Below are 19801 nucleotides of genomic sequence, written 5' to 3'. Positions count from 1 at the left end.
GTTCCTAGAAAAATTGAGTGGCAAGTAAGAGCTCTGTAGAGGTGACAGCATATTCAGATTTTTAGATCTTCTTATACAGTACTCTGAACAATTGCCTGGATGGTCATTTATAAAAGAGTTTAAAACAAAAAGATACTGATAAAATTCCCAGGACTAGTTTGTCTTGTGGAATACTAAGTATTTTTAAAGGAGCAAAAGATCAGTTATGAGCTACATGTCCTGTGTAGAAGTTGAATCTTAGTATACTGTCCATTAGAACTCTTCAGTCCCATCTTTTGCCTACAACTAATATGTAACTTAAAATGGACTGAACTTTAAATTCTAATAAGACCATAAAATCTTCACTGGCACTTTAGCTTCTTATGCCTTTTGAAAATTTTATGTGTGTACCAAGTGTACTGAACAATCTTTAGAAAATCCTTGATAAGATCTGTTCTTCAGGCAGCTGACTTAGGATTTTATTTACTTTAGTAAGTATTAAAAAAAAAAGAAAAATTCCCAGAAACCCCAAAGAAAAACCAACCACCCAGCACACAAATGAAACCTCCAAATCCTGCATTCATTGTTTCTCAGAAGCTGGGAATCTGTGATCTGGTCTGAAATCCTGTGCCTGTCCTCTGATAAAGGATGTCTTTTGTGGTGGGAGCTGGTATCAACAAGAGATTGGAGATTGAATGTGGGCCTGATGTGTTTGATTTTCCCCTTCTTGACCAAAGATCTGTATTTCATTACTGTGCAAATTGTGATATTTCAATCTCACATTTGCGGAATGAAGAAGTGTCAGTTCTGTGTCTGGGTTTCTTCTCAGCCATCTCTTAAAGTGCTCAGTTTTTTTCTTGTGGTTTCTTTTTTTTTAAAGGATTTACCTCCACAGTGCCAGAATTAAATGGCTTAAGTTTAAATTATTTTATCAGTGGCTGATGAAGACTTTAAGGAAGTAAAGAAGCTGTTTGTTTGTGAAGTTGTTTATAAGTGCATTTTCTTCTAGATGTCTAATGGTTTTTCATGTCTTGCCTTACATGCTTCCCTGTGGTGACAGTAATTTTCTTCGAAAGAGTCAAATAGTCATCCCTAGAAATAAAAGAAGCATTAACTCCAAAATGGTCACAATATCATATTTTATACCAACTAAATATTTACTGTATGCAGGAGACAAATGGACTTTCACACATATTGCTCTCTTCAACTATTTGATTTGATTTTGAAATATTTGATTTCAAATATTCTCCATTACTTGAACAAACCACCTTCTCTGGAATTTGGAGAAATATTATTTTTTCACCCAAAGGAATTCCTTTCAAACTGCAACTGACTTGTTAAGATTTACATCCAAGTCTTTAAATCTCTAAAGCATAGTGGACCTGTTACAGTTGATTCTTCTTATACTTTAAAAAAAATACTATGGAATTATTGAAATGGGGTCTCTGGGTTCTTGAATGAGATATGTATTATATGTATGTATGTATATATATAAAACCCTGCCTTTGTCAGGTAAAAAAACTTGCTTTATGGAGTTGAGTTTGAAGAGATAACTGAACTTTTTAGGCCTAAATATGAAAGAGGACAATTATGCTGATACATATAAAAATTAGGGAAACTGGTTGGGACTGCTGTATTGTACAAGCTGGGTGTATAAGCAAATAAACTAAGGCATGCCAATATATCATGAGGTAAAACACAAACACACAGGACAGTAACTGGAGAAAAGGAAAGTGTGATAAGCATTCTTTATAAGGAGCAGTGAATGTTTAGTATTAAAAGACATTTATTGTGTTAAGTATATGTCTGCATCAATAACAACAGTCAAATCCTAAATTATTATTAAAATAAAGATAATTTATTTTTGAAATATAAATTACTGGGAATGGTTATGTTTTAACAGAAAAAAATGAGTACATTTTGGGGAGTTGACCCTGGTTTCTGGATTAGCACTCTGATTTACAGTGTCAAAGCAGGTGTGATGTTTTGTTTGTAGATTTTTCCATCCCACTTTCTTTCTAGGTCCCTACTTGAGTAAACAGCCAAGTCTCTCTGTTTTATCTGGCATTATTCTCATTTTAGTATTTCCAGTCTTCATATCTCTTTTTCCATGTTCTTTGGTTGCTGATAACGGACAAAGGGACAATCAAGATAATGCTTCTATACCTTTTTTTGAAAGCCACAGCAGGATTTGGGAAAGGAGGATGGATTGAGGCTTGCTATCTTTTGGGTAGCTGGAGTTTTCATAGATGGTCCATGTCAGAGGTGGTGCTCTGAGGATCATACACTGTGGATCAGATCATGGAAATGCTGAACCATTATCATGTGATGAACTAAAGCCTACATCTCTCAATCCTTCCCTTTCCACAGGTTTTTTGGAGGCAGTAGGATCAGGACCAAAGACAAGAATGTGAAGTTCTGCCTGTTTTCCTCACGGACATCACTTTGCTCCATTGGTCAGCTGCCTGTTCAGTACTGCTCGGGAATTCCCTGTAGCTGCAGGGCAGTGACTGCAGAGCTCACCAGCATATAAGCATCAGAGAGGGTTATATGATAGAGGCTGCTGTGGAACATTCCTGCTTATATGTGTTACTTCTAGAAATACAAAATTAAGCAACTGAAACCTTCCTCTATTTTTTTGTGCTTTGAGATTTTATTCCTATAAAACAAACCTCGTTATTTGCCCATTGTATTTCAAGTGAAAAAGCTGAAAATTCTGAGTTACTTCCTTACCTCTGACCATGAATCCTCCTGTTGGTTCAATATTCACTCTGGTCATGGTTTTTACAGCAGCAGATAATGGAGGGTCTGCACCTGGTGGCACATCAGGAATTCCTCCCAGCAATCCTGCTGGGAATTCCAAGTCAGCGGCAAGGAACCTGGGCTCCTCGGCAGGAGAGAAGGAAGAAGGGAAGAAGGTCCGACGGCAGTGGGAGTCATGGAGCACGGAGGACAAGAATACTTTCTTTGAGGGACTGTATGAGGTACATGTAGAAGAAAATAACAGAGTTAGATGGCTTTAGTTACATTCTGGATATTCTTGAAGAAGGTTGATTAGGGTGAGATTGGCAGGAGCAGAAGGCCACTTACAGATGAGCATTTGTGGGGCCATACACAGGGTGGTAAAACAGCTGTCAGTCAAAGCCATGTGTCAAAAGTGTCAAGTTTCTTTGGTTTTTTTTCTTTAAATACACAGGAACGATTTCTGAGGTTTTTTTAGTCAGTGTTTATAATAATTTCAGTTACTGAATTGCGGTTCTATTTCATATGAAAAATAATTAAATAATGTCCCCATCTGAACTTTCGAAACCAGCACACTTGGTATGTGATAACAACAAACAAGAAAAGCTGTTCTGTTCTAAAGGGAATTGTGTTTAGTCTTTGGCCATGAAGAGGCTAGAGCCAATTCAGTCCTAGGGCTGAGAGGCAAGAAAAGGTTACATCATCTTATCTTCTGTCCCTTATGATGTATATGATGGATTCCTGCTTGTCCTGTTTTTGTGTTTATTTCAAAATGCATGCCAAATGTAAATACAAAAGCAGTGATGGGAGTTTTCTTCACATGTATGCATATATTTTTTTTTTTTTTTCATCATAGGCATGGTAACACAAACATGTATTTTGTGGACAAAATGAACACTTAAACAGTGTTTTCTCTTTTTTATCTCCTCTGAATTGCAGTAATATTCCAGGGAATCAAGTAATTTTTAAGCCACTTCAGTGAGTTTTTTTTAATAGTGAGGAAAATTTTTAAAAATTTGTTTAAGGTGGATCTGAGACTCAGTTTGCTCAGTCCTTCCTACCATTCGTTTTGTGGCACTGCCTTTCAGAAGTGGTTTTCATACTTTGTTTTTAAATGAGTTCCAACCTTTTCTGAATACAAAAATTTTGTGATAGCAGGAGTTAATACATATAAAATCACATCAAAACTCAAATTTTTTTACTGAGAGTAACAGTAACATGAAATATACTCTAAATAAAAGTGCAGCTGGTAAATATAGTACATTTTTCATTTACTCTAGTCAGAAATGGTGTGGGGAATGTAGACAAAAGCAAAGAATGCTCAGGGAGAAAATCAATGTTTTCAGTCCTGCTACTTAGCACATTTGTATGTGAAGTTGGGTGATTTTTTAACGTACTGTTTTTTATTTTGAAACAGTTAAAGAAATTGGAAAATAATTAGTTTGGCATCTATACTGCATTTTATATAAAACAAATGAAGCCAGTGTCATTCTGATCCCCAAAAATGTTGTTTATGGCCGCTGAAATCCAATTTCCCACAGAGAACCCCAAAGTCCCTCACATTGTTTGACTTGACTTACGGCAAGAGCCAAGTTTGGGTTTGAGTATTTCAAATCAGTTTATTCTTTCTTCAGCATGGGAAGGACTTTGAAGCTATCCAGAACAACATTGCCCTGAAATACAAGAAGAAAGGCAAACCAGCAAGCATGGTGAAGAACAAGGAGCAGGTCCGGCACTTCTACTACCGCACCTGGCACAAGATCTCCAAGTACATTGACTTTGACAATGGTTAGTATGCACCAAAATGGGCTTGGTGCAAGGGTTGGAGTCCTGCCTTTTAGAGGTGAGGAAATAAATACTGAGGAGGAAATAAGTACTGAACATAGAGTTGTAGAACCACAGGATGGTTTGGGTTACAAGGGACCTCAAAGACCATCCCATCCCATTCCATTCCCTGCTATGGACAAGGACACCTTCCACTAGACAAGGTTGCTCAATGTCCAATCTCCAACCTGGCCATGGAGACTTCAGGGAGTCCACAGTGTCTCACTTATTTTTGTTAGTGTGGCCCTGCCAAGGCTCATGTTTTGTGAAAAATACTTTTCAAAACCCGGTATTTATATGACTACTATTCAGTGAATTCACCACACCGTAGTAAATGCAGATCCTGCTGTTAATACTGGGGAAAAACTAGGTTCAAGGAAATGTTTTTGTATTCTCAGGAACACAGCTTCAAGGAGAACTGCCTGAACATTAATCAGGCATGGCTCCATCAAGCAAGCTGACCTAGCACCACTTTGCAATTCTTGGGGGAAGGTAGAAACAAGTAGAAGTGTGATACAAGTGTAAATGGTGACAAATTTGCTCCTACTTTAAAGAAGTACAAAATTGTACCATGAGTTCAATAACTTAACATTCCCAGTGCATTATTACCCTTTCCATTCTTTTCCCTCCTTCTGAAACTGCTTTAATGAAAACTAAATTGGGAAGTCAGATAAACTGCTGGTGGTGTTTTATAACAGTAACATGATAATTGAGAATGGACTTTTATCAAATCCATACTACTTATGAATGGGCAGAGAGGATTCAAAATAGTTTGTGGGTGGTCTAATCTGAATAACAGGCTAAAGAAATGTATTTCAAAGTGACCAGATTTTACTAAAATTCAGTTCTTCTGACTTCAAGGTGTCAAAAATGTTAGTTCTCCCATTAGCTTGTTGACTAAATAATAGTCTCCAGAGTTTTCTGGTCCTTCTGATGGTGTATTCTAAGATGCATAAATCTAAGATGCAGTTTGTGCTGGTTGAATTTTTTTGTCTCTGAATAACTCCTAAGTATCAGCAAAAAATTTGGATAGTAAATTAATCTACAGTTTGTGTCCAGAGCCTCTCAAGTTATTTTTAACTCATCAGGGAGAAATGGATTTGGAAAGAAGTTAAAGGAATGCAAAGCTTGTGTACAGTACAGTTTCTTTATCACAGAATGAACTAGGATGGAAAAGACCTTTGAGATAGAGTCCAGCCTATGACCACCTTGTCAAGTAGACCATAGCACAAACTGCCACGTCCAGTCCTTTCTTAAACACCTCCAGAGACAGTGGTTCCACCACCTCCCTGGGCAGCCCATTCCAATGCTCAATCACTTTTTCTGTGACAAACTTCCTCCTAATGTCCATCCTAGACCTCCCCTGATGCAGCTTAAGGCTGTGTCCTCTCATTCTGTGACTGATTGCCTGAGAGATTGACCTCCACCTGGCTATGCCCTCCTGTCAGGGAGCTGTAGAAAGTGATGAGGTCTCCCCTAAGCCTCCTTTTCTCCAGGCTAAACAACCCCAGCTCCCTCAGCCACTTCCTCACAGGACTTGCGTTCCAGACCCTTCACGAGCCTTCTTGCCCTTCTCTGAACACATTCGAGCATCTCAGCATCCTTCCTAAATTGGGAACTGGACACAGCACTTGAAGTGCTGCCCAACCAATGTCAAGTACAGGGGAAGAATCTCTGCCCTGGTCCTGCTGGCCACACCATTCCTAATCCAGGCCAGGTGCCATTGGCCTTCTTGGCCACTCGTGCACACTGCTGGCTCATGTTCAGTTGGCTGTCAGCACCCCCAGGTCCCTTTCTGCCTGGCCACTGTCCAGCCACTCTGTCCCCAGCCCATGGTGCTGCAGGGAGTTTTGACCAAACTGCAAGACTCAGCACTTGGTCTTGTTAAACCTCACTAAAAATTAAAAATGAGTTATTAAAAGTAATTCATTAAGGAGAAATGGATATGGCTAGAAAGAGCTGGAAGGAATGCAAAGCTAGTGTATGATACACTTAGTTTTGTACTGTGTACTATAGTACATACTATACTACAAGTATGTAGTTTATGAACTTTTGTGTTCCTGAGCTTAGGTTATCTAAAGGAGGACTTGAGTATCTAAACCACCTGGCACAAGGTGTATTTGTGAGTTCCTTTTTCAAAACAAGGCAACACTGAAATATGAGGACATTAGTGTTTTATTTAAAAGCCAGTGTTGCAGTGCACACAGTCTGGAAGAATTTTTCAAATAAAAAGATGTAATGGAAGAAGTTAATGAGTTTTTTTGATAACTAAAAGTTATGTCTGTGGGGTCTAGAATCTCAGTGTCTGAAAGAATTTAACAATCAGTGCAGTAGTTTGATTAGGTTTAGCATTGAAAGAAATATGTGTGCTTGGGTTTTGAGATCAAAGAGAACTAAAGTTTTGATGAATGGACTAGAATAAATACTTCACTTGATTAGTAGACTACAAGACTGTCCTTGCTATCATAGATCTTTTGATCTATTAGCAGTACTGTCTGCATCTTGTGTGTTGAAGAGAAAGGACAAAAAAAAACATTGCAAAGTTAAATAAAATGTCAGCAATTTTTTGTGTAAAAATTTAGAATCTAAAATTTGCATCAGATCTCTTAGGGTGTGTTTGTGTGCACAGAAAAATATTCTCTGTCTTCTGGAAAATCCAGACCCACCTCTGAATTTTCATGTAAAAGATTTCTGTATGCATTTGCTTGGGAGCATCTGGACATTTCCCTTAGAATTTGTGAACAGTTGATACTAAACCTAGCTTTATTATTAATTTCCTTTATTTTGCATATTGAGCAATTGCATATTTGCTTAAATTCCATGAAAGCTGCCTTGTTTTCCTGTAATCTAAAAAATGCCATGAAAAAGAAGTTGGTGAACCAATCCCATTATAGCGTTTCTTGAGCCAGAACTCAGTTTTGTCTTTGATCTGCTTTGTCTCATCACTGAAAGTACAAATCCTCTCGTATTTAGTGTTAAAATGAGTATCTGCAATGTAACTGCGTGTATCTGCAACCTGCATCTCACTGACTCATTTTCTGCTTTCTAGTGTTTTCTCAAGGGCTGAAAAAGTCTTCCTTGGAGCTGTATGGCTTAATCTGCTATGGGGAACTAAGGAAAAAGATCGGGGGATGTGAGTATGAATGACTTGAGGTTATTTTTACATGATAGAATCAGAAGTTACTACCCTTCAGGTTGGCAGTGTCTAGTTCAATTCCACTTTTGAGTTCTTGACTGTTACTGTAACCTATGGTGCTATTTCATCATTAAATGTATTTTTATTTTTATGGACCTTCTTAATCTGTTGCATTAGTCCACTTTGATAGATTTTTAAGTTTTTATCTGTCTGCAGAATGCAGTGCCTGTATTGCCCACAGGTGATAGGAAAACATAACACAGATCTTAGATGATCTATTCTGTCACTATTGAAACCTAAGCAATTAAGTGTGTAAATGATACCATTTACACCCAGAATTATTTGTGCCTATGCAGTCAAAATCTGGGATGGTGTCTTTTTCTAAGTTTTTCTCTAAATGTTCTAAGTTTTCTTCCAAATGTTTCCTCACTGTACCCTAAAGATGAAAAGGCACAAATCATAATTGGAAATAACTTTACTGGCTAAGCAAGATGGGTTCTGACCTTGTCAGTCCCAGAGCCCCGTTTTGTCCATATCGATGAGTGGAGATGGAGGAGCGCGTGCCACAGCAATGCTCTGATGTTTGCTGGCAGCTGATTAATTGCATTAATAATATACCTGAGCTTAGGCTCACAGAACTGCAGAATGGTTTGGATTGGAAGTGACCTTAAAGACCATCCTGTCCCTACCCCCTACCATGGGCAGGGGCACTTTCCACTATCCCAGGTTGCTCAAACCCCCATCCAACCTTGCCTTGAACTTTTCCAGGGATGGGGCGGCCACAGTTTCTTTGGGCAACCTGTTCCAGGGCCTCCCCACACTTGTAATAAAAAATACTTTCATTATATGTAGTTTAAATCTCCCCTCCTGTGGTTAAAACCATCAACCCTTGTCCTGTCCCTCCAGGCCCTGCTGAAAAGTCTCTCACTGTCTTTCTCTTAAGCCTTCTTTAAGTATTTCGTATGCTGGGAGCCCCAGAGCTGCAGGTGGAATCTCACTTGAGTAGAATAGAGGATCCCTACCTTACCCTACTGTCCACACTGGGGGATGAGCCACAGGTCATGATTCCTATGGTTTCACAGCTTCCAGACCAGAGAGAGCTCTGACATAACTGGCTTGAAGAGTGGGCAGAGGAACATGTCCTGTATGTGCCAGTCCATGTGCATACACCTTTTTATCCATTTTTTTCTTTCATTTGTCCCCAGGCTTTTTGTACAGTCAGTGATACATCATAGTGCATCTTCTACCTGCTTTGTTTAATTTGTGAGACATGGAAAACCATCAAAATACCTTCACTTCTTTGCAAATTCATGCTAGTTGTAAAGTAAAATGGTCACAAAAGCATTCATGAGTTAACATGTACAATTCATAAAAAGATTGTGGGATTTTGGGAAGGATTTTTTGCTATGTGATTGCCTTACGTGGGATCAGTGTCATAACAGGTAATGAATGAGACTGTTGTGAATGTTCATACTGACATTATTCTGTTTGTTTAAAGATCTTCAGTGTGTTAACTGGAGAAGGTGTGCTCAGCTTGGAGAAGCAATTTTCAACTGTTTGATGAACAAAGCAGGTGCAGAAGCAATGCACATTGCACTGTTAGCAGAAATCAGTGTTAGTGTTTCTTTCCCCCCACATCTTGTTTTACAAGCAGATCCTTCTTGCTATGACTGGGAGTAAGATTTCACATGGTCACCATAGCAATGCCTGCAGCCTCTGTGCTTCTGTCTTTTTTGAACTTTGGGACTTGGTTACATACTTCACCCACTGTCACTTGGAAAATTCTTGTGTCCAAGACCAAATGTACTCAAGGAGCAAGACTCTGTACCCATTTATGACAGGTCTACTCTGTAGCTGTGGAAGGCATTTTCTTCCTTCCTACCCACCCCCCCCCCTCCCTTTATTTTCTTCTCTTGTGCTGTTCACAATCACAGAAATGGAGAAGATTTACTGTGAGCTATTGAGACACGAAAGCACTCCAGAAATACTTTTAGCATTGCCAGAGGGAGGTTAATTATTCAGTAAATAGATCTAGGCCTAATTGTCATATAAATCAAATTACCAAAATGTCTCTTTAAACACATGCTCTTTAATGCATACAAAAAAATGAGGGCTGCACGTGCATTTTACTATTTTTATTTACTTTTTTGTTGTGTTAAGCATTACATTACACTACAGTGTCTGCATTGCTGCCTTTGCAATAGAGATTGAGCAGGAAGAAGCTTTGCTTTTTAATACTCAAGTGTCATATTAAAGCCCAGTGTTCAAAGATGGCTGTAGTACCTAAACTATGGTCATTTAATCCATGTGTAAAAAGCAATTTTTGTGGCAAGTATCATGTAAAGCTTGCATGTTATGAAAATACAAACTATCCAGAAGAGCTATGTTACAGCATATTTATGCATGTTAATCCTATATGAGAATAAAATGTAGTATCTTTGAAAACCCAACAGGACACAGAGAAGGCCATGAGTTTAACAGTGTATATTCTAATTCCCTGTGTTATCTCATTTACTGAAAAGGTATGGATGACAAGAATGCAGCTAAACTCAATGAGCTCATTCAAGCTGGGTAAGTAAGAACTCCTGAAACTCATAAAACTGCATTGTTCAGCAACTTGACTGTTGTATTGATCATCCAAAGCTTGGGGCATTTCTTAATTTTCAAGAGCTGAAGTTTGATGTTTTCCATTCTTAGTTTGTTTTGCATTAGGATATATCTCCCCTTTTCCATTAAGCCATTAATGGTTAATAATAAGAAATGATGGGTTAAGTTTTATAAAATAATTAAATGAGAATTCTTCTCAGAAGCTACAGTACTTAACCATGTGGATTCACTCAGGAAAATCATAGAATTATTTATGTTGGAATACAATATCATCAAGTCCAACCATTACCTCAGTCCTGCTACCACTAACTCCTGTCACCAGGTGCCACATCCCAAGGTCTTTTAAATCTCTCCAGGGCTGGTCACTCCACCACTGCCCTGGGCAGCCTGTTCCCCTGCCTGACCACTCTTTCAGTGCAGAAATTTTCCCAATTTCCCATCTAAACCTCCCTTGGCATAACTTGAGGCTGTTTCCTCTCCTGTCCCTGTTCCCTGGGAGCAGAGCCCAAAGCCCCCTGACTGCCCATTCCTGTCAGGGAGTTGTGCAGAGCCAGAAGGTCCCCTCTGAGCCTCCTTTTCTCCAGGCTCAACCTCCCCACCTCTCTCAGCTACTTCTTATCACACCCTTCCCCAGCTCAATTCCCATTTCTGCACACACTCCAGCCCCTTAATGTCCTTCTTGCAGTAAGTGTTCATCTCCAAACTGTTCTGCCTCAGCAGGGCTCATGAGTCCTGACTTTCAGACCTGAAATGGCCCTTCAGCACACTGGAGGCCTCAGCCTCCAGTGACTTTTACATGTCCTTGACATTAAGAATGAATGGTCTCTTTCACATTGAGAGAGTATTATGGGGTTTGGGGGTGCAGTCTATGTGTCAATGTACTCCTAGAATGCAGAAGGGGTTAGAAGTTGTGTATTATTAGAAATGAAAGCTTTTACCTGATGCATAAATTTTTACAAAGTAGTTTGACTTTTAGAATTTATGTGTTTTAAAGGGAAATCTCTTTCAAAGGACAAGGCATGTGATTACTTAGGAAGCATTGATGTGTCCTTAATCCCATCTTTAAAAGTGATTTGAAAAATCATTATTTTCTGTCTGTTTCAGGTCTGCTTTTACCTTTTACATTCTTTATTTTAGGGTGTTCACTGTAGCAGACAAGTTACTGATGAAGTAAACTTGACTGTAGACAGGAGCAGGAGTTTGCCCACTCAGCAGTTGCAGTCTTTTGACTTCACCTTTCATAATATGGGTACTTGGTGTTGTACCTTTCTCATGTTCTCAGACAGAGTTTCCAGATCACTTTCTTAGGAGTTGAACAACCTTTCCACTCCTGGGAGATGCTGTTTTTACAGTGTGCTTGTGTTGATGGTCTTCTATGTGATGCTTGAATCACGTGTTCATTTTTCTGTTAACTGCCAGGTTTTAAATTAGAAGAGAAATTCCCATTTGGTTTGGTTTTGTACAATTAGGAAAATATGAACAGTATGTTTAATGGCATTATTCTTAAAGCAAATTGCTTCTTTAAATTGGAGCTACCAGTTAAAGTGAGCCTGGGATGAGCCTTCATCTGTAGTTTGCTGAATGTCTCTGTAGTTCAGATTATCAGCAGTTGGTTTAGTCACCCTGCTATACTAGAGCAACTTTCTTGTACTGGGTCATCCAAACAAGCTAAAACATAACAAGTGAGCCTGATGATGTTTAGTGAGCTGTAGTATCAGCTAAAGTATCAGATGGAGTATCTAGCACTTTGCATGATTCATGCCTTAGTTCTTCTAATTAATTGTTAGGTAGGACTAGTGATTTTTGTGAAGTCCAGGTGTTTACTCCATGAAAACCAGTCTTGTAACAAACCATTCTGGGGACAGGAGTCTTTGCATTTGTAAGTATTAATGCTAATCTTCCACACCAGCATTAGTTTACGTAACATTAACCAGTTCAGAATTAGTTGCTTTTGCATAGGCTTTTTGTCTAATTATGGGAGATGCATCTTTGCTTCCCTTTTTCTCCTGCATCCCTTGCCCCATTTGGTGGTGACCCTCATCAGCTGAAAAGGAAAAAACTGTCTTTGTTGTCACCTGAATGTCTGCACCACCTGCACATGCAGGGCAGCCTCCTAGCTCCCAGAAGCAAACACGTTGCATATACCTCGGTTGGTTCAACTTCCCCTCTTGCTCAGTGACAGTACAATTCTGTGATCCTCTTCCCTATTTGTAATCAGTTCTTTCTCCAGTTCCTAACATGTTTCTTTCAAGTGTGACACTCCTCTTAATGCAATGTACTTTGTAAGGCTTGTCACTGAGGAAAGCTGTGAAAGAAAGTGAATGCAAAATGATTAAAAATGGGGAATGTGAATACACATTATTCTGATGATCTCCTTAAGCAGGCAAACATTGTCTTTGTTTAATTGGTAAGAAAAGTTGAGAAAGGATAAGCTTGTGAGAAGCTACCTGGCAATTTATTTGCAGCATGACTGCAGACCCCAGAGTTACATGCTCTTATTCAGTGCTTGTTTTGCATCTCTGGTTTCTGTGCAATTTCATGCAGTATGGAAAAACAAATTACCCTGTGAAGTGCTCATAAGAAAACCATAGTTAAAAGCTTCCTAGTTGAGCTTATTACTCAGGTCATGGATACTGAGGAGTGTCTGACAACTCCAATCAGCTGACTCTGGCAAGTACCAGCAAAGTCTTGGTGTGACATATCCCTGTTTGACTGTTGGAGTTAAGGCTATTTGCCGTTCTCTATCTCTGTACTTGTCTTCAGAATGTCAGTAACAGGCAAATGAGGCTGGTCAACAGCCAGTGGTAGAGGAGTTGTTGAATAAATGAGGAATCTTGCAGATAATAGATCAGAGTTTACATCTTTATAAATACAAGGGGGAGCTAGGAATTATTTTGTCAGTTTCTGTAACTGTTCTGAGTAGTTCAGCACTCAGGTCAACACTGGCCTACTCCAGCTGCTGAAAGACAGGATCACTCTCTGTCCAGTCCTTTGTGCTAAGATTTTTATTGCAGCATTTCAGTTTTACTACACATTTATCATGTCATTGATTAGGATGTATAACAAGGAGAAAAGGTTTACGGTGGTGTAGCACAACTGCTCAGTAACTAATTTAAATTAACTTAAACTGAAGGTTTGTTGTTTTGTTTCATTTTTAGGAGGGAAACTTTTATTTTTGCAACACTCTAGATTTAATAAAAAATTACATATGAAAAATACAAGTATTTTCTTAATCTCTTTGTAAATATGTAGGAATTTTGGGTAAGTTAAAAAAAAAAAACCACAAGAAACACCTAATTAAAGAAGTATTGTAACTGTGCACCAGTTAAGCAGAGCATTCTTCAGTGTCTGGTAGTGTATGTGGTTTTATCCCCCAGCCTGAGAGGCTCTTTGTAGCACAAGGTAAGAAAGAAAGAAACCATTAACAGGCATTAATTGCTCTGTCTGGTTCAGATTCTGAATGTACTTTATTTGGGATAGGAGTGATTCTTCACTGTCTTTACAGTTCCTTGGGAAAACTCTTTGGAATGCTGAAGGGAAATCTGTAACTTTCTTAAAATCTTGATCATAAAATAGCAGTTCATGCTGAAAAAAAAAGATATATAAACCAAACCATTTTAAGTAGGCAAGCTATGCTCTTGATGTCATGTCAGACTGGTCATTCTGAATGCATGGTCAGTAGAGTGACTGTTTCTAAGACTTAACCTTTTCTGCATTTGGAGGCATGCAAGATGTAGGTAACAGAAGAAAATAAGTATTTTGAAAGTTAGAGTAGTTCTGTTGCAGACTGACTCCTTTACTGTGCTTTCCCCTAAATTTGTAGAAACAGTCTTTTTCCAGCCTCCCAGCCATGGATTTCAATTAGAAAATTATAGTGTCTAAATAGATCTGCTTTTATATTAGTTTGATAGTAAGTTATACTTTAGAGTCTGTCCTAGGTTACCTGAAGCTGATGGTACTTAATGGAAAAGGGAATTAGGGGAAGCAGAACACCTGAATGTGGTGAGCTGGAATATTCTAAAGCATGTGTGAGGGAACCATGAAAATAGCACTGACTGCTCTAGTTTTGGAAGAGTGTTGTAGTGGCAGGGTGAAAACTTGCATAGGGAGTCTTTAATGTTTTGTCACATTTATGTGTGCTCTGTGTTTCTTCATTTACTAAATGGTGTACTTCGCTTGCTGACTTCTGAACTGTGCCATTTCCCCTCACGCTCAAGGAAAGCAGTAGTTCCTGCTTCTTCATATAGATATCAGCAGGTTTGCAGTTGTTTGGTTTCCTCCAGTGTGGTTTGCCTCCTAGTGTTTCATTGTTTTGTTTGGTTTTTGTTGCAGGGCTTTTTTTTTTTCAAGTAGTATGTTTTCCATAATATACTTAATTTTTCACACTTATTTTCTGGCTTTTATCTTAGGTTTTAGTTGAGTTGGTTTGGGTTTTTTTCCCCTCATCTCTCTGCCCTTTGAAGCAGAGATAGAAATGCAGTCAGGAGTTTGTGATGATGATCTATGTTCTTTTATAAGCTGCTCTATGGTAACAGATGGTGGATACCTGCAGCCCAAGGTCCACCTGCACAGGTGGCAGACAAATTGAGCACAAACAACTACCAGGAAGGCTGACTCAACAATAAATGCTTTGTGATTAACTAGCTGGGCGATTGAACAAACATATGAAATATGAAAAATGAGCAACAGCACTTTTCTTCTTTTTCTTAGATCATTTAGCTCAGCTGTTTTAGGCAGATCAAACCTTCTGGGCCTTCTGATCAGCCAGGCCCTTGTTTCAGTCACTTTCCACTCACATGATGAACTCATTTTCACGAAACTTGATTGGTTTATATAGTCATATCAGTTAATATAAAAAATTGTTTCTTTCTCCAAACCCCTTCTTACTTGTACTATTTTACTGTCAAGGTATATGAAGATAATGATAATAATAATAATGCTATTTCTGACTCTTCACTCACATGCTTCAAGGGAACATTTGATAACAAAGAATTGCATTAGCTAAAATCAAGGAGGAGAGTCTCAGCTTGCAGGAGCAGTCAAAAGAATTTACTGTATTAAAATGGATGACAAATGGGGAAGAGGATCATTGTACAAAATGCTGATTTTCTGATAAAACAATATCTACACTTTTATATAAGGATAAATACAAGAGGATATGAAGTCTCATGCTAAGGCTGAGGTGCCTACAAGGAGGTTTTACATTTCATCCTTAACTTTTTGAGTAGATATCTACAAGGGTTTCTGTGTCTCTCTCTAAGAGTCTTTACACTGGAAGACACTGACAGAGACTTTACACTGTTGGACTTGGTGCAACCTTGTTTCCAAGAACTAAGTTGAAAGGAAATCTGCCCTTCCAGCCCAGGAATATTCAAAATCTATAGAAGTTCACGATTCAGTAACTGAAACTTTTGAGTTGCTCAGCTCAATCAGCTCCATTCTCTCAGGTCTGTCTTCACTTCTGCTGCCCTCGTGCAGATTTTCCTCTTAGCTCTGTAGACAACTGCTCTTCCTGCATGATGGTGTTTTACTTACAGCATAGTAATGTTCTCTCTAATTTATTTCATTTTACTGCAAGGACTTGTGATCAATCCTGCTGCTTCTATGCCAGCTGATCCTTAATGCTTCATATATGAGGTAATAATGCTGCCATTGGTAATTTGATTGGGCTCAATGCCTGCCTTTTAAATCCCTAAAAAGAAAACAGGACGGATGGAGTGAAGAAAGTGAAGAAATCAGGTAGTTTCACAGTATGAAAACAAAAATGACCTCTAACATTTAAGGATCTTTCAAACTGCTAAAGTGATACTGAAGCTAAACCAGTGAAATCATAGTGTAAAAAGTTACTTTGTTCAGGTTTTTGCACAAGCTCTTAGACCACATGTCTACACCAGATATGGTAATCATATTTCCAAATGCAAGACTCTGTAAAAACTTCAGACTCTTTGTTCCTATAATTGAGAGTCATGAGTATAAAGGGAAGACTAAATCAAAACCATTTACCTTTTATGAAGCAGCTGTCTGTGAGGGTATTCTTGAACCAAAGTAACATAATCCTGGTCCACTTACAAAACAAAAGTCCCTCCCAGAGTGGACAACCAAGTATTTCATGAAAGTCTGGAAGTGGAGAGTCACAAGAGTAGCACTTCCACAATGAAAAGTAAGCTCATAGGAAAGACTGAATGCTCCATGAACTTGCAGTGCAGACCCTTACATTTCTGTATTCATTCCTGTAGCCATGATGGTGTCCCTGATCACAGAATCACAGAATAAGCTGAGTTGGCAGGAACAAGAATCATCAAGTCCAACTCCCAGCCCTGCACAGCATCATCCCCAAGAATCACACTGTGCCTGTGAGCATTGTCCTAATGCTTCTTTATCTCTCTCAGGCTTGGTGCTGTGACAGCTGCCCCAGGGTGCCTGTTCAGTGCCCAAGCACTCTGGCAGAAGAAGTTTTTTTTGATATCCAACGTAAACATGTCCTGACACAACGTCAGGCCATTTCCTTGGGTCCTGTCACTGGTTGCCAGCATAGAGAATAAATCAGTGTCTGGCCCCTTCTCTCCTCATGAGGAAGTAGTAACTGCAAGGAGGTCTCCCCTTGGTCTCCTTTTCTCCAGGCTGAGCAGACCAAGTACCCTCAGCCAGTCCTGATATGGCTTCCCCCTATACCATTTTCGTTGCCTTCCTTTGGACACTCTCTAATAGTTTAATATCTTTATTACATTGTGGTGACCAAAACTGCACACAATACTCAACGTGAGGCCACCCAGTGCAAAGCAGAGTGGAACAATCCCCCCCCAGCCTGGCTGGCAAAGCTGGACCTGGTGACCCCAGAACAGGGACTTCCCTCTTGGCCCCAGGGCATTGGTGACTCAGCTCCAACTGGCTCTCGACCAGGACCCCCAGGTCCTTTCTGCAGCATTGCTCTCTCCAGCATCTCATTCCCCAGTCTGTCCATACATCCAAGGTTGCCCCATCCCAGGTGCAGAATCCGGCACTTTCCCTTACTGAACTTCACATGGTTGGTGATTGCCCAGTCCTTTCTCATTTGTTGAGGTCTCTCTGCAGGGCCTCCCTGCCTTCAAGGGAGTCCACACCTCCTCCCAGTTTTGTATTGTCTGCAGACTTGCTTAGTATCCCATCCAGTCCTGTGTCTGAGTCATAAATGAAGATGATGAAGAGGACAGGGCCTAAGATGGGTAGGTCTGTATTCACACACTGTTGTTACTGGTTCCTCTAAGTACTTTTCTTTCCATATATCCAGGGCTACAACTGTTCGTTACAAAGGCAGAAACCTGCGTATTAAAGCTCCCATGTGCAGGGCTTTGAAGAAACTCTGTGATCCAGATGGTGAGTAAAAGATGCTGGAACATGATGGTATTCTAGAAGATGGCTGGAAACACAGAATGTGAGCAGGCTCGTTCTGGTGTATCCATCACTGGCAGGGAAATTTGGGCTGTTGCATGTTTGTCCTGGGCACAGTATTCTGTCTTGACCTGTTTGCTTGTGTAACCCCAGTAACTTCAGGACTCACCCAGTTTTCTTACCAGCTAAGATGAAAAGGAAATGCCCACACCAGACCAGTTCACTGCTGCTTTTTGCAGTGTGCTTTCACTGTATGTGGAGGTGCCGGTGAATCAGCAGCAGTATAGTGTTTAGCACTGAACATTTTCAAGTGTTTTACCTTCTCCTATTCAGCTGTTCATTTTGGTTTTTTACTGTTTTCTTCCTCATTCCCAAGTAAGCAGAATCAGGCTGTTCAAAGGTCTGAAATACTGTACTTTTTCAAAGTTTCTAGAAATCTGATTTTTGACACTGCTTGCTCAGCTGGAATCTCCAGTACCACTGCAGTGTCCAAGGATAAGAATGTATTGGAACAAAAGGTGATTAATGAAGCAGGCTCCACTGATGAGGCTGAGCTGCCCGAGTTGTCTGTAGCGGTGTCTGATTTTTTGTTTTGTGTAACAGAATGTACAGTGTTGTGACTGAGTTGTCCTTGCTTTGACCCTTTGTGCTTCATCTCCATTCAGGTGTGAGTGATGAAGAGGACCAAAAGCCAGTACGACTTCCTCTCAAAGTCCCTGTGGAGCTGCAGCCACGGAATAACCACGCATGGGCTCGAGTACAGAGTCTTGCCCAGAACCCAAGGCTTAGGTAATGGAGAACTGATTGTGGAATAGGGAAATAGATGAGCAGCATCCTAGCCCCTTCCTCTATCTTCAGGGGTTTTTTTGCCAGTTGGGCGGTTCATCTTGGATAAAGCAGTTGGCCTGAGTGTACTTGGTCTGAAGCCTTTGTCCAACCAGAGTGTATGGTTTGTGAACATGAGTTAGCATGTGGGAAAATTAGATTACCATTGTTCTTTATATCTTTTAATTTGAGTAATGAAGGAGCTACTAGCTTTGGAGATGAGTATAGTTTGTGCCACTTAATATCAGAGCAGAGGGCAAGTAAAATGGGGATAGTAGCCTTGGTTCTACTAAAATTTGTATCAAACATACCATACGTACATAGAGAGAAAGGAACATACACATTGGTCAGAGGTGCCTGCACTAAGGCTCTGGACATTTCACCTTCACACAGTGATTAAAGCAAGATGGAAGGTGTTTGTAGCTTCTCCCTTACAAAATGTTGTTGGTGCAGCTGTTCAGTGTCATCAGAGGCTGTTCATCCTGGTACTTAACATCTAGTCCAGAATTTGGGACAACAAACATGAGGCCTGTATGATGTTGAGTGTTGTTTCAAATGCAGCATTTCAGTGTAGTGACCAAAGATAATGATAAAGATATCCATGCTCTTCTCTGCATTAGGTTTATTTAATAAAATACTTTCAAAAAGTAAATGTTTAAGAGTCTTTTGTGCCTCTTTTTCTCTTTCTTTCTATACTTTATGTAGTAGCTTTGTGCCTTGCTGCATTTTTGAAGTTCAGCTAAGTCCTGCCATCTTTCCCTATATTCTTCCATCTGGAAAAAAACAGTTTCTTGAATCAGGTTTATCTGACAGGCTTTTAGAATGTGTGAGTTGTCACAGTTGTGGGTTAACCTAGATTTTAAAGTTGGGGGGATAGCATACACTTTTGCTTTTGTTGTATTTTTTTTTCTTAGCACTTGGGAGTGTTCTTTGTGCTGGCATTATAGAATGCCAGTTTATTCCTTAATTCCCCTTCTAGCATCAAGGTTAGGACTTGGAGCTCCTGCTGACAGTTGTTCTCTGTTTCCTTGCTTTGCTTCCCTCGTGTACAGGATGATCGTGGAGTTACATCGGAAGGTCTCCAGCCTCCTTGAATTCCTGAAGCAGAAGTGGGCTCTCCATGAAGTGCGGGTTGTATCCTTTTCCTACTCAGTCTGTTCTATGTGCTGTGTCCTGGGAGTGATTCCCTTCCTATTTCTCATTCAGTTTTGCATCGGAAAAGTGAATCCAACTTCACAGATGTACTAGTCCCTGCTTAGTAAAGTCTCAGCATCACTAATGGAAGCATTTGTGGGAGATCCCATGGTGTTCTGCTTTTAC

The 19801-nt window shown here is 39.7% G+C and overlaps 1 protein-coding gene across 2 annotated transcripts in view; it reads left to right on the top strand.

Annotated features, from left to right (window-relative positions):
- CRAMP1 (cramped chromatin regulator homolog 1) overlaps positions 1-19801 on the top strand; it is a 49513-nt gene that overhangs the window by 8882 nt on the left and 20830 nt on the right. For both annotated transcript variants that reach the window (XR_009933726.1, XM_062504011.1), the window contains 7 exons: positions 2770-2963; positions 4356-4509; positions 7595-7678; positions 10204-10252; positions 17556-17641; positions 18322-18445; positions 19534-19615. Coding sequence is in view for 1 of the 2 variants with exons in the window: in XM_062504011.1 (XP_062359995.1) it covers positions 2770-2963; positions 4356-4509; positions 7595-7678; positions 10204-10252; positions 17556-17641; positions 18322-18445; positions 19534-19615 (773 nt within the window). In the remaining variant the exon portion in view is untranslated. The remainder of the gene's footprint in view (positions 1-2769; positions 2964-4355; positions 4510-7594; positions 7679-10203; positions 10253-17555; positions 17642-18321; positions 18446-19533; positions 19616-19801) is intronic.

This window comes from Cinclus cinclus, chromosome 16, assembly GCF_963662255.1.
Source record: "Cinclus cinclus chromosome 16, bCinCin1.1, whole genome shotgun sequence".
Taxonomy (NCBI): domain Eukaryota; kingdom Metazoa; phylum Chordata; class Aves; order Passeriformes; family Cinclidae; genus Cinclus; species Cinclus cinclus.
This window is presented reverse-complemented; position numbering and strand designations above follow the sequence as displayed.